This window comes from Canis lupus, chromosome 24 (assembly GCF_048164855.1).
Source record: "Canis lupus baileyi chromosome 24, mCanLup2.hap1, whole genome shotgun sequence".
NCBI classification, from domain to species: Eukaryota; Metazoa; Chordata; class Mammalia; order Carnivora; family Canidae; genus Canis; species Canis lupus.
This window is the reverse complement of record NC_132861.1, coordinates 44,541,818-44,556,356: the sequence shown is the minus strand read 5'-3', so window position 1 is coordinate 44,556,356 and position 14,539 is coordinate 44,541,818. Positions and strand designations below refer to the sequence as shown.

General features: G+C 37.4%; 1 protein-coding gene across 3 annotated transcripts in view; it reads right to left on the bottom strand.

Annotated features, from left to right (window-relative positions):
* CAB39 (calcium binding protein 39) overlaps positions 1–14,539 on the bottom strand; it is an 83,280-nt gene that overhangs the window by 44,208 nt on the left and 24,533 nt on the right. For all 3 annotated transcript variants that reach the window (XM_072796637.1, XM_072796639.1, XM_072796638.1), the window contains exon 2: positions 4,113–4,268. In XM_072796637.1, coding sequence (XP_072652738.1) covers positions 4,113–4,226 — 114 coding nt within the window. In that variant the 5' untranslated portion in view covers positions 4,227–4,268. The remainder of the gene's footprint in view (positions 1–4,112; positions 4,269–14,539) is intronic.

The window sequence follows — 14,539 nt, the reverse complement described above, 5'->3', positions numbered from 1 at the left end:
AGGTAATATTGTTTGACTCATGTTTTGAAAGAACCACTATGCTTGTAGGGAGGCAAGAGAGACCAGTTAAAAGGATACTGTAGTAATCCAGAGCAAAGATAACAGTAGCTCAGATGAGAGTTGGAACTAGCAAAATGGGAGACATGGTTAGATTCTGGCTTTTAATTTTTCCCCCCAGATAAAGGGAATTGATTTGCTTATGAACTGGATTTGGGAAATGTGAAAGGAGTCATGGATGACGCAAGACTTTTGGCCTAAAAAAACAAGGACAGAGTTTCATTAATTACGGTTGGAAAGACTGTGAGTGGATGTGTGAAGTGTGTGTTTTGTTTCAAAACAAAGTAGAATTTATATTCCTTCAATCCTGCCACAACTTTGTTATTTTATTTATTCTTCTAGAACTTCAGAATAATTTTTTTGTCAAGTTACAAAAAGATCCTACGGTAATTTAAATTAAATTGCTGTAGTTTTGTTGCTAATGTAAATGAAATATTTTCTTAAAAGAAAATTTCTAGATAGTTCTGACTGGTATTTAGGGATATTAATATAGCTACTGATATAGCTGCCCTGTGAATTCACATTTTCACACTGGTTCATTTGTGTTTTATACAGACATACAAGTATCTCAACAATGTAATTTTTCCTGTTTATTTACAGTCGCTGTATTTTTTCACCTCTAAACCATTTCTTTATGCACTGGCTAGATTTCCAGAACACTGCTAAATAAATCACAGTAAGCACTCTGGTTTCAATGGGACTATCTCCAAGTTTTCAGTCTTAAATATAAGGTCAGTTGTTTTTCATGGTTTTTAATCGAGTGATCCAATTTTCATCTTTCCTTTGTTTTCGGGTCTCAGTTCCCTCCTTCACCATCTGCATCAGTTGCTACTTGCTTTTGAATCTTGCTAACAAGGTACATCAGAAAATTCAGGGTCCTCCCTCTTCTTAAAATCTATTTCAGAATAAGTAATTTTTATGGATTGCTTCTCAGAGTTGTCCCTTTCCTTTGAAGTAAAATTTATTTTTCATAAATTCAACTATTTTTCTTTGCTTTGTTTATCCTAATAGCAGGAGGTCTATGCCTGTGAAAGTTTAAAGCAGGAGTTCTTAACCTCAGTGTTACCTTTTGGCCCAGATAATTCCTTGCTGTGGGGAGCTGTCCCATGTTTAGTAGCATCTCTGGCCTTTACTAAGTAGATGCCAGTTGCAGCCCTCTTTCCAGCGTTAAAAGCAACAATGTCTCTAGACATTGTCAAACATTCCTTAGAGGGGAAAATTGCCCCTAGTTGAAAACCACTGATTCAGTAAAGTAGATGATATGGATTCCATTAGAAACTAAACTCAGCTTCTAAAGATTTATTTATTTATTTATTTATTTATTTATTTATTTGAGCAAGAGTGTGCACGAGAGAGCAGGGCTTGATCCCACAACCCTGAGATCATGACCTGAGCTGAAACTGAGTCAGACATTTAACCTTCTGAGCCACCCAGAAACCCATAAACTTGCTTTCTATAATTACAGAATTCATCTCCAATGCCACCTCCTTAATAAGGGTTCATCATATAACCATTTAAATTAGGACACTCCCCCTACCTGATGCCACCCACATATATACATATACATCTTCCATTAACTACCACAGATTTCAAAGCATGGGTTTTTGGGGATCCTTGAGACCCTTTTAAGGGGACCATGAGGTCAAAACTATTTTCAATCAATACTACCATTATTTGCCCTTTTTTACTATATTGCCATTTGAACTGATGGCACTGACCTCCTAGCCTGAGTCAAGGCAGGAACAACAAACTGTACTAGCCATCATTGTAGTTTTCATCACCAAGCACTCAGTTAAAATTAAAAAAAAGAAAAAAGAAAAAAAAAGTTAGTTTCACTTAAGAATGTCATGAGGAAGCAGGAAAAAAATATTCATTTTGTTAAATTTTGATCTTTGAGTACACACATATCTTTTTTAACATTTGGTGTGATAAATGTGATAAATGCAGAGTATGCATAAGACACTTTCTGCCCCTTACTGAAGTATAACTGGCTGTCTTGAGGAAAATACTTGTATGATTGAGCTATGAGCTGAACAAGCCACTTTGTAAGTGGAAAATCATTTCTACGTGAAAGGAAAACTGACAAATCATTCAGCCTTGGATATTAGGCAGGCGTTTTCTTGAAAATGAATGAAGTAAACCTGTCACTTTAGGAAAAACATCCAATGGTATTTGTTACCAAATTTGAATTTTGAATATAACACGTGTAATAAGTCTGACCACTTCCCAATACTTCGACTTTTCTGATGGGATTAGTGGTAATACTTAAAAATGTCAATTTCTGATATACTGTGTCAGCATTTGAAAGATGTGTATATGTCAGTGATCCAATACTTTCTAAATGACCAATAAATATTACAATATCATGCGTAGATAAAAAATGTTTTCAAAATGCAGAGTATGAAGTTTATTCATATGCTTCCAGGTTCTATTACAACCAAGGGAACAATCAGTTGTTGAATTTTGGTTTGGTATAAAAAAATGTTCAGAATTATCTGAAAGGCTTCTCTTCAAATACACCTCCCTTTTTCACCTATACATCTGTATAAGGCTAGATTTTCTTTATATACTTCAACCAAAACATATAACAGCAGACTGAATGCAAACACAAATATGAGAATTGAGCTATCATCTGTTACATCAGACTTTTTTAAAAAAAAGTTTAATCATGTCATTAATATTTATCTATATCTTACTATAGGAATGTGAGACTCTATCTAGAATGTCCATGGAAGATCTAAAGTTGAATTATAAAAAATTTTACTAATTTTAGATTGCTTCCAGTGACAGAAAGATATACTAACTGAATAGCCTGTAACAAATCTTAATTCCATAAATGTGAACTTTTCATAGGAACACAGGTAAAGCACAGCCTTCCACCTAAAAAGATGGTAGTAGCTAAGTAGTCTAATATTCAACAACCCAAGGAGACATGAAACAACCTTCTAAAATAAACACAGGGTGGAAAATGCCATTCCAATGAATGTTTGAAACATTCATTCAAAAAATAGTAGATGTCCAACCCATGGGAGTCAGGTACTGTGGAGGGCACACGTGGACCAGAAATAACACATAGGTCAGAGAGCTCATGTTCTAATAAGGGAGCCAAAAACCTGACACAAATAAAATCATATTCAAGATGACAGCAGTGTTGGAGTTTCCAAAGGAAGTACCCAAAAGGTAGAGATTTGTTTTAGGGGGCAAGGATGAGGTAGGAAAAGGAGTATTCTGGGAAGCCACCTAGGAAAAAGAAAGGTATAGGGTGGTACTGAAAGATGAATGGGGGCTGAGGTGGAAATGGAAGGGGTGGACAATAAAAACAGAATAGCTGATTATCTGCTCTAACGAAGAGGCAAGCTGAGATTGCTAGAGCACACCGGATAAGGGGGAGGAGGGTTGAAAATCACCTAGAGGCAGAGACCAGGTCATGAAAGGTCTTGTGTGCTACGGGAAAAGTCTGCACTGAAGGTTTAAAGCAGGGGAAGTATTTTAGAAAGAGCATTAAGGAGGCTACTGCTAAGGTCCTTAAGAAAGGTCATGAGAGTCTTCATCAAGTGGAAATGGAAGTCAGGATCAGTTCATAAAACCCTTAGGAAATAGGCGCGTTCATACTATTTCATGAAAGATCACATTTTAAAGAAGGAGACAACTGGGATGAAAGCCAGGTTTTGGACTATGGTGACAGGGTAGAGGGAGACACTGGTCATGGCTACAGAGAACACAGGAGACATGCCTCTCCAAGACTACCAGTGGAAACAATGATTTCAGGAATCAGATAAACCACTTCAACAATGAAAAAAAAAAGTCCCCAAATTTAAACAAACTTGAAGACCTGAAATGAAAAACTGAGAAAAAAGTTAGAAATCAATCTGTTAGATGGCAGTACAAAAGAAAACATGTGGTGTTTAAGCAGCAGTAAATGCCACTTTAGGAGTCTATTTTAAAAGCACCAAATAAATCCAAATTGGGATTTATGGATCTTTTAAAATCACCTCACAATCTTACATTTCCTTTAATCAAAAGATTGAAAATATAAAATAAAGCCAAATACATACCTTTTCTGCTTTTTTGTCAGAAATGTCTTGCTTTTCCAGAACGGCCATGCTCTCCTTCAGGTTCTTCACAATGTCTGCTGGAGATTTGTGAGACTTCCCAAATGGGAACGGCATGGCGGCAGCGACAGACGCCTCGCTGCGCTCTGCCTGCTTTACCTGTGGACACAGCACAAGGCACAGGTGAGAAGAAGTGAGATCTGTAGAAGACATACTTTCTGAATTCTAACTTGGGAAGAAAATCAGTGTTTGAGAAAGTCTTTTTATGACAAGACTTTCAAAATGAGCAGGAACTGGGAAACCCACAAATATAAAAGGGAAAATACCAGGGAAATGATAAAGCAGAGATATCTTAGAATTATAGAACACTTTGGACTTTTTAAAATACCTTTTTTATCACCTGCTCTCCTAACCACCCATTTGAAGAGGAACATGCTGGTGCTGATGAGCAGGGCAACTAGTACTGCCAGGCCCCACACTAAGCACTTTAATTCATCATCTTATAGGATCTTTTAAAACAATTCCCTGAGGGACATTATTAGTCCCATTTACAAGTAAACTTAAATGGGGTCAAGAAACTGATTCAAGGTACTAAGCAGTAAAACCAGCTCAGGTCTGTCTTGATCCAAAGGGTCCTTATAATCACTGCACTATACCTCTAATTAATAGACATCTCTATTCTACATTGAGGAAACTGAGGCAAAAAGCTAGGTAAGGAGCTCAGCCAACCAGTACTAGCAACAGGCTCACTCTCTGTCTCTCTAGTTGCGCCTTGGCCAGTGTTTACAGTTTCCTCCTAAGCACCCAGTGGGCACACACCTCCTTCTCCTCACTCAGTCAGGGTCTCAGAGTTGGAGAAAATCTTGGAGGAGCCTTGGGCAAATCTCCCAGCAGATCCTCAAGTCCCTGAAGTGACAGTTTCAACGTGTACTCTTTCTGCCTGGATAAGACCATCTCCTATGAAGAAACTCATTGGTAACCCTGGGGATAATGAACTTCTGGAAGTTCTTAATTTTTTTGTGGGTAGCAGAAAACAGTACTTCAACCACATAAACCACAATATTACATCATATAAAGGGAGCACATCAACTATTTCAAGAAGTCACCACGAAAAACAAAGTTAAGACAAACAATGGAAGTAACTTGGGAATGTGTCAGAACTTATAATTAGTTTTACTAAATAAACTGAAAGAAGTTACAATCACAGATACTAGCCTCATAAAAAGATACCAAAAGAGAACATTTTTAGAAGAACCTTACAGATCACTTAGGTCAGTGGTTTTCAAACTGAATTCTAAACTCCTGTATTTAACTACCCCCACTGTGGGGAGTGGGGAGTGCCCGGCACTGCCCATCTCCACTGAAGTTTTTTTCCCCTATGTCAACATAAAGTATCTCCACTGCACAGCATCATTAACACTTCTTTTGGACTTTGCCTAAAACTTCACTTGAATAAAGTATTTGAATGTTTTTTCTCTAAAGTTTGAGGTACAGTGACCTGCATACCTGTTTACAAACACACTCGAGGAAAGAGCATGCAAATTAGCACTATCATTAAGCCTACAATTAAATCATCAACAGGTGTTATTTCCGACATGTTTTGATATGATCTATTTGGACCAATCTTTACACCCAAATATCACCCATATAGCTCATCTTCTTTCTATCAGCTTGTAAATCTGCTTGATCACAGGACCAAAGAGAATTGTCCTCAAACACAGGTTCTCAAAATCCAAAGATGCATAAATTTGTCAATTATAAGTGAGTTATCCTAAGTGGCTCTTACATTATCTGATTACCTGGCTAGATGGTACACAAATCCTGGATTATTCTTTCTTACTACTTTTTTTCTTTTTGACCTTTTTTTTTTTTTTGGAGGGAGTAGAGGGTAATACAGGTTGCTTTTCCATAAACATAGTGGATTCACAATCACAATAAATCCTTTGAAAAATACAATCTTTCCTATTTGTATTCTGCAAATAATAGGAACGATGCTACAAGCCAATGCTGGGTGGAGGGTGGCAATGTTTAATGGTATTTTGCAGGAAGTGCCATGGTGCTATGCAACAGAGATATTTTCAGCTCTAGCTCAATGGTGGAAGAAATGACTTTCCAGGGCAAAGGGGGTTCTAAAAGGTTCTACCATAAACCAAATACTCGTCATAGCAGGAGTACAGCTGCCGAAGAGAACCCATACAAAGTGCTTCTGTGAGGGAAAGAGGAAGCATGACACAATCATTCCTTTTAATTAATATACTATGCAGCCAAGATTTTGCAGAACATATAACTAGTAAGACTGAGGAAATACAGTTAGTCACAAGTACTCAAAACAAGAAGAGGACATTCCTGAGCATGATCCTTTAAGGATGTGAAACACACAGGCACATGTCTGAGTTTTGGAACTGGCAATCCCAAGAGTATGGAGATACCCGAGCTGGAAGTAGCAATGGTAAACAAGGATTAAGATGGTGAAAAGACTCCTTTTACCATAACAACCTGTTTGCCTTTCCCAGTCTCCCCCTTCTTTTTTACCATCAGCAGTATTTCATTACAAGTATTTGAGGGAGTTTTAGGGATCAGTAACAAGAGCCCACTGAAGAAGGCTCTTCAATAATTCTGAACTGCTGGGACACCGGCTCAGTGGCTGAGCATCTGCCTTTGGCTCAGGTTGTGATCCTGGGGTCCTGGGATCAAGTCCCGCATCCCTCTGCCTATGTGTGTGTCTCTCATGAACGAATAAATAAAAATCTCTATAAAAAAATAATTCTGAACTGCCCTTATTATAAAATCTAAATTCCTACCATGGCCTCCTAGGCTTTACCCACTTCCAAGTCATGGCCCAGTGCACTGGCCTTTATCACAGAGGTCCAGCCACACTGACGTCCTTTCTGTTCCCATAATAGGCCAACTACTTCTAAGCCAGAGTACCATGTTTGCAAATAGGGTAAAAACCTTAATTTTTAAATTTAGATGGTGGGTTTTTGGGCTTTCATGGTTACTCAACTTTTCTGTATTCAAACTCTTTCTTGGGCAGCCTGGGTGGCTCAGTGGATTAGCACCACCTTCAGTCCAGGGCATGATCCTGGAGACCCGGGATCGAGTCCCATGTCGGGCTCCCTGCATGGAGCCTGCTTCTCCCTCTGCCTGTGTCTCTGCCTCTCTCTCTCTCTCTCTCTCTGTCTCTCAGGAATGAATAAATAAAATCTTTAAAAAACAAACAAACAAACAAAAAACCCCTCTTTCTTAATACTGTTTTAAAACTGCCTAAACTATGTTTTGGATGTAACTGGAGTTCATGAAGAAAATGGACAAAAATATATATAATAGAAAAATCTAGTTAGCTTTCAAATACAACCAATTTCCTCTATCCCTTCAAAAAAAGGTTTTGCTTTTTTTTGGTTCATAATATATCTTAGCAGGATTCCTCGGGCTGTATCAAAATTATTAATGCAATTGGGAGAAAACTACCCACTGTTAGGATTCTAAAGAGGGCTGCTGAAACAGCCCTACAATTCTCAAACTGGAGGTAAGCATGTTCCTGATGGTAAACCATGGTATATGCTTGAATCCCAAAGATAAGCCTTGGATGGGAAATTTAACTTGAAAGTCTGAGGGACTGAGGGGGAAGGTGGGGATAGGAAATAATTAAACACACTAGTTTCATATTAAAATCAACATTTATAGAATTGCAAGCTAAAGATGCATGGAAGGCATCTGTGTGAACACTGAGTCCTGCACACCCTTAGCTCCTGTGCACTGCTTTCCCTTTCTTCCAAAAGCCCTTTCTTTCTGCATTTAATTTAATGACTCATCTTTACTCCAACGTTGATGTCCTTCTGGGCTCCACCCTTGGCTGTGTTCTTACTCTATATTCTCTGATTGATCTCATCTACCCATGGTTTCAATAACTTGGAATCCACCTCCTGCCTCAACCGAGTGGCCTACATTTCCAACTACTGCTCTCTATAAATGTCCTCCAGGCAACTCAAACCTCATCCTTAAGTCCTGCTTCTTTTTTAAAGATCCCCTTCACAGTGAATGCTTCCATTGTTCATCCAATCACAAACCCTGGTCATCATACCAAACCCTTTCCACTTGTTAGCTCTTCCATATATAATTAGTTCACAATTTCAGAAAATTCAGAAAATTCTATTTTCTCAAACTCTCTATCCTTCAGACACCAAATGTAGACTTTCACTATCCTCCACATAGGGCAGTGGTTGTCAACGGGGGCAATATCACCCTTAGGAGATTTGGTTCACATAATCATTGGGACCACTGAAATTACCAAAAACACTGGTTGTGCTGTTATTCACATAAGCATAGCCTTTAGCGAGCTTCTATATACTTTGAGGGGAAGCGGGGAGGCTGGGCTGGGGGTCAGAATAATGAAAGTCTTTCTATTTACTTCTGCATCTACTTCCATCACGGAGAGTTAAACTTCTAGTTTTTAAGAAATGGTGACATTGCTCACTATGCAAAATTCAAATATTAAAGGACGACACAAGGTAGACAGTGAAAACCACGGGCAAAGCCTACAGAGATAACAGGTATTAACAGTTATCTGTTAATTACAGATAATTTAACAGTTATCTGTTAAAGTTGTATATATATTCTTTTTATGCTCTGTATCTGTGGTCTTTTGTACTGGGAGTCTCCTCTCTTCTTTAAAACAGAGACCAGATGATACTCGAAGTGGTCACTTAATATCTTACAAAGAACAAAAACTGCAAATTACTGCTCTGTTATGTGAATACTCTCAAGAGCACAAAGCTCCACCCCAAGAAAGGGCTGGAGAACATACAGAACACCCACTGGGAAAATAAAAGTCTAACATAATTAGAGTCCGCATTGGTAGGCACTGCCTTTCTTAGGCAATCTGACTGCTTCTGGCTTGCGTGATCCCCTCCTAACTGCAACTAACTCTATTCACCTCTGTACTGACAAATACTGAAAAGTAGTCAAGTGGTCCATAAGCCACTCATTAGGACATTCAACCATTCACATTCCAACTATGCACTCACCATACGCCATAAACTAAAGGCATCAGGGCAAGGGCACCTGCTCTTAGGAAGACAACACTCTGGTGTGCATGGATGTGGGCGTATGTGTGTAGACACAATAACGAAAAGCTGCTGAATGACAACACATTCCTGGACAGTTGATTTCACAGGACTCTACACTAACATATCTGTTAGATCTGACTCATAAACTTGGTGGTCAAAAGCAAAAACTGGAAACAAAAACCCCCACATACAAAAATAAGATTGAAGTACTTAATTAAAAGCAGTCACGGAAAGTGTGAAATGTAGTATATACCTGAACCCACTGTTAGCTGGCTCTGACCCACAATGTCCTGCTTCTAGGCTAATGTTCCTCAATTCGAATAAATAAATATCTACAGCATGCCAGATATTGTGCTAGGTACAAAACTATCCATACAGTTGGTGCAGGGCAATTACTTAAAGCACAGTGGTTAATTACACAGCTTTAGGGGCACCTGGGTGGCTCAGTGGTTGAGTGTCTGCCTTTAGCTCAGGGCATGATTCTGGGGTCCTGGGATTAAGTCCTGTATTGGGCTCCCTGCAGGGAGCCTGCTTCCTCCTTTGCCTTTGTCTCTGCCTCCCTCTGTGTCTCTCATGAATAAATAATTAAAATCTTAAAAAAAAAAAAGGTACAAAGCTGCAAATACATATACACATTGTGTGTGTGTATAAAGTAATCCCATGTGTGATCTATATGTGCAGATACATATGCTAAGAGAAAAAATATCAAAGGTTAGTAACAAAGGTAGTGAAAATGAGTTGTATATCAAATTTTTAAGGTTAAGTACCTATAATGTGCTGTAATACTGTTTTTTCTTGATAAAAGTGCTATTTTGAAAAAATAATACAAGATCATTCCTCATGAAAGGAACCAGGTCTCCATGAAGGAGCAGGAAATATACAAACAAGATGAGACTGGGGCATGTTAATTACTTCAGTAAGCAAAGATGAATGGGTTCATGACAAAAAAGGAGTCAATTTGAAAGGCTCCCACAGGCCTAAAATTATACAATCTGGGCATAAAAAAGAAAAATGATCACAATGAATTGACATACAAACTAAACATTTGCATACATTAATATGTAAATTATCACATATATTTAATAATAATATAAGTACATTTAATATAGTCAGTATAAGTAAAACATTAAAATTCATGAATATTACAGTAGTAAAAGAAAATTCATTGGTAACCTTGGAGTTTGTGTGAACAACAACTCAATACTCTCAAAACTGGTACATAAAAGGAAAGGAACAGCACATTTATCTTGTCTTTTCTGTATAGCCTGTGTTTGAGGGTAACCAAATAGGTGACAAGGAAAAGTTCTTTATATGAGATTTACATAGCTAATAAACACAGGAAGAAAAACAGAAAATTATCATTTTGCAATCCCTGATGAATCTAAGGATCTAGGCAACAATTATTAATGGCCATTAAAATCCTAGGTGAAAGGATGATTGAGAACTTCACATTGGAGCTGACAACTTGGAAGACACTGATCTATGGCTAAAAATAGGGCAACCAGACATCAATCTGTCTCATATAATGCGATAGGAAATACAAAGTTCTATCTATAAATATTTGATCTCCTTTCCCCCACTATAACAAAATTTCTAAATCTAAGAACAATTTGAACATGACTAGGGAGCAGTAAGTCAACCCCAGAACAAGAGACAAATCAAATAACTAGGTTTCTCCAACAGGTTAAATAGCACAAGGCAGGGTGGGGTGGGGTGGGGAGCAGAAAATACTAAGAGACTCCCAAGTCATAGTCATATGTATGGATCTTCTCTGGACTTGGATTCAAATAAACCAACTGTCAGAAAGACATCTTGGCAATCAGAAAAATTATACAATAGATGTGATAATCACTGTTGATTCTGTTAGGTATTATAACGAACTAGAATAGATATGAAAAAAAATGTTCTTAGACATACATAACAAAGTATGACTAATCTGGGATTTGCCTTAAAATATTCCAGTACCCCTCCCTAAGAGTAAGGTGGAGGGGGCCAGATGAAACAAGGCTAGCAAAACATTAACAACTGTTGAAGCTGAAAATTCATTATACTGGAGTCTATTTGTATATGCTTGAACATTTTCATAATTTAAAAAAATCAGTAATAAGGAAAAGTTCCTATTCTGAAGAATTGGTAGGTTTCTTTTAATTGGTATGTCTACTGTGCTTTGCTTTGTCTCTTTATTTGCCAAAATGTACAAAGTTAAAATTTATGTGTAACTACAAAACCACCATAACCCATGTTTCTGACATAAAAATGACCCATTCTCCTCTACTGAGCCTCATAGCTCTCTTACTTCACTGTTCCAATCTACATATATTCATTTTGCTCACTGCAGTTGAATCAACTTTTCTGTTGACAGCAGATAGGAAGAGCATCTACAGAGGCATAAGTACATGGGCAAGGCCATTAACCGTTGAGGTACAGTGTCCCTCCTTGAAATAATTCTTTGAAAACTACACCAATACCACCATGGACAGCCCTTCCTTGGGAGCACCTTCTCTACTTGTCCAAAACCTGGTCCACCACCTCTCCCCCACCAATGTCTAAATGCTAGCCCCTCCAGGAAGACCCCACAATGGAAGCTGCCCCTCCTCCCTCACACTTCTAAGCTTTTAAAACCTTGATGATGCTATTGCTATTTATGTATGTATCACCCCCAACGAGTCAAGCCCTGTGGGGGCAAAAGTAAGTATTAGCCATCATGTTACACGCTTCCTACAAGACTCCAGGTACATTTATTGACCGGGACTGAAAAACACTTGTCAAAACAAATACAAAGAAGGACACAGGTATGACTGATACATAAACAAACAGGAGTTAACTAGAAAGTTTTAATTTGAAACCCAACCAGAAAGGGGTCAGGGGCCATCACCTGAATGGTTTTATAAGTGAAGTGAGCAGGAAATCTTAGGAAAGCACCTATAATTTACCTCTTGCTATGCACAAGGCTGCACCCCTATTTGCTAAGCAACTCTAATCTGTCCATCTGCATGCTGTTTGTGCCAAGAGTATAAATATGAAGAATTCTGACTAAAGTGTGATGGATTCAGGGAGCTGACCAACATGGAATACTGCAGGGTTCCCAAGACCATGGCACAGTTTGTAGAAATATCCTCTTTTGGGTCTTCACAACTTTTTTCACATGGGCTGCTTCTATTATTGTTAAATTAGAATGAACTTATCAGCACTGGTCACTTATATAACTGTGATAAATATTCTCTAAACCAATGTCTACAGACTTTTTTTTTTTTAGTTAACATGCAGAGTTATTTTAGTTTCTAGGTGTACAATATAACAATTCAATTCTGTGTACTTCTCAAGATAAGTGTCCTCTTAATCCCCTTCACGTATTTCACTCATCCCCTCCACCCACCACCCCATTGGTAACCATCAGTTTGTTCTCTATAGTTAAGAGTCTGTTTTTTGGTTTGTTCTCTTTGTTCATTTGTTTAGCTTCTTAAATTCCACATGGTATTTGTCTTTCTTTGGCTTATTTCACTTAGCATTATACTCTCTAGCTCCATCCACATTGTTGCAAATGGCAAGATTTCATTCTTTTTTATGGCTGAACAATATTCCACTGCATATATACCACATCTTCTTTATCCATTCATCTACTGGAGACTTGGGCTGTTTCCATAATTTGGTCAATATAAATAATATTGCTATAAACATGAGGGTGTATATATTCCTTAAAACTAGTGTTTTTGTATTTTTACTATGAACACTTTCTATCTCTGAAATTATTCCTTTCCACCTTCTCAAACTCGTATGGTAAATACTTCCTATACACATCTTTAGATTCACAGAAAATGCTGGCCCTGAGGTCCCATAATGATTGTGGATGTTATAAGGATTGAAGACAAGTCTACTGACTCCAAATTCTCTTTGTATTTATCTGTCCCTTCATCTTACATACAGATCAAGTATTACAAAAATGTACAACAGTATTAAATTATCAGAGTATCCAGAATAAATGTTTACCAAGTGACTTTTTAAAAAATATTGGTTTTTAAAATTCTGAGCAAATAGGCAAAAGCCAATTTCTAAGATTCCTGAGTTAAATAAATATGAAAAGAATAGCCCTGAATGTCCCCTATCCCACACAAACCAAACACACTAAACACACACTAACACACAAAACACACTAACACACAAAACAAAAACTGGCCTATACCTCTGTTTCACACACTTTGGAAAGGATTTTTACTGCTCATTACTGACAACCCAAGTTCCTTTTCTATTAAACATCAGAAATGCACTGCATAGAGAACTAGGCTATGAAAACTGTATACTCCTTTCTAGTTTCAACTAAGTCTAAACACATGCAGAGTTCTGAGTGACCATCAACTTCTCCAACCATTCATCCTTTTAAGTGAATTACAGAATGAGTACTTAATGAAATGGGTTTAGTGAAAATGATGTTTAGAAATAATTTCACTGTTGTGTTCTTCTAAAACAGGCTTTCTGTTAATCCTTGAGAGTTTCTTTCACTCACACTAAACATGGGAATGTCAAATTATGAATGCCTATGAAATATTCTCTATTGGTAAAGTTCATTCTATATATGAGCAACAAAGCAAGAGATGCATACTTAAAGGAGAGGGCTTTGCTTTAGTAGCTGATTTTTAGATAAAAGTAATTTTACAAGAAGTTGTTTTAAAGCATCAGTTCATGTAAAAAAAAAAAAAGGCTGTGTTAGCTTCACAAACAGGAACTTCATGTTAAACTTCAAACACTAATTGAGAGAATCTACTACTAGTGTCAAGTTTTACTGCGATAATTTCAGCGTACCAAGCAGTCATTACAGACTTTCAAGATTGAAGTTAAGATAATTAGGTACAAAGGAATATTTCCAGCTACCTTAAATCCTTTCTGGAACAAGGCAGGGCATATTTAAACATCCACTTAAATAGTTCTACAATTCACTTTAAGGACACAGTTGGAAGTATTTTAACTGAACACACAGCTAAGTTACTCTTAGGAATTAAGAATATATCATGGATTAGAGCTCCATGACTTCAATACACACACACACACACACGTACTAATTTCACTTCTGCAGAAAAAAGTGTGCTCTTTATATACATATTTGCTCTTTACAATCCTCTTTTGAGGGTTGGGCCCAGAAGCAGTTTTCAAATGTCTTTTGTTGTTCAAAAGAAAAGTAGTTTGCTGGAGACTAAAGCAAGAAGCCCTGAATGGGAGTACTCTTAAAAATGTTTTTTCTTCTAGTTGAGATTAAATGAATATTAAATTCTAAATCAGCTTAGTAATATTACAAGTAAAGTTGTTTTGAAAACCAAGGTCTGTGTCTTTATGTTTCAACATTCTGCATGAACACAGTTTGGCAAAACTTAA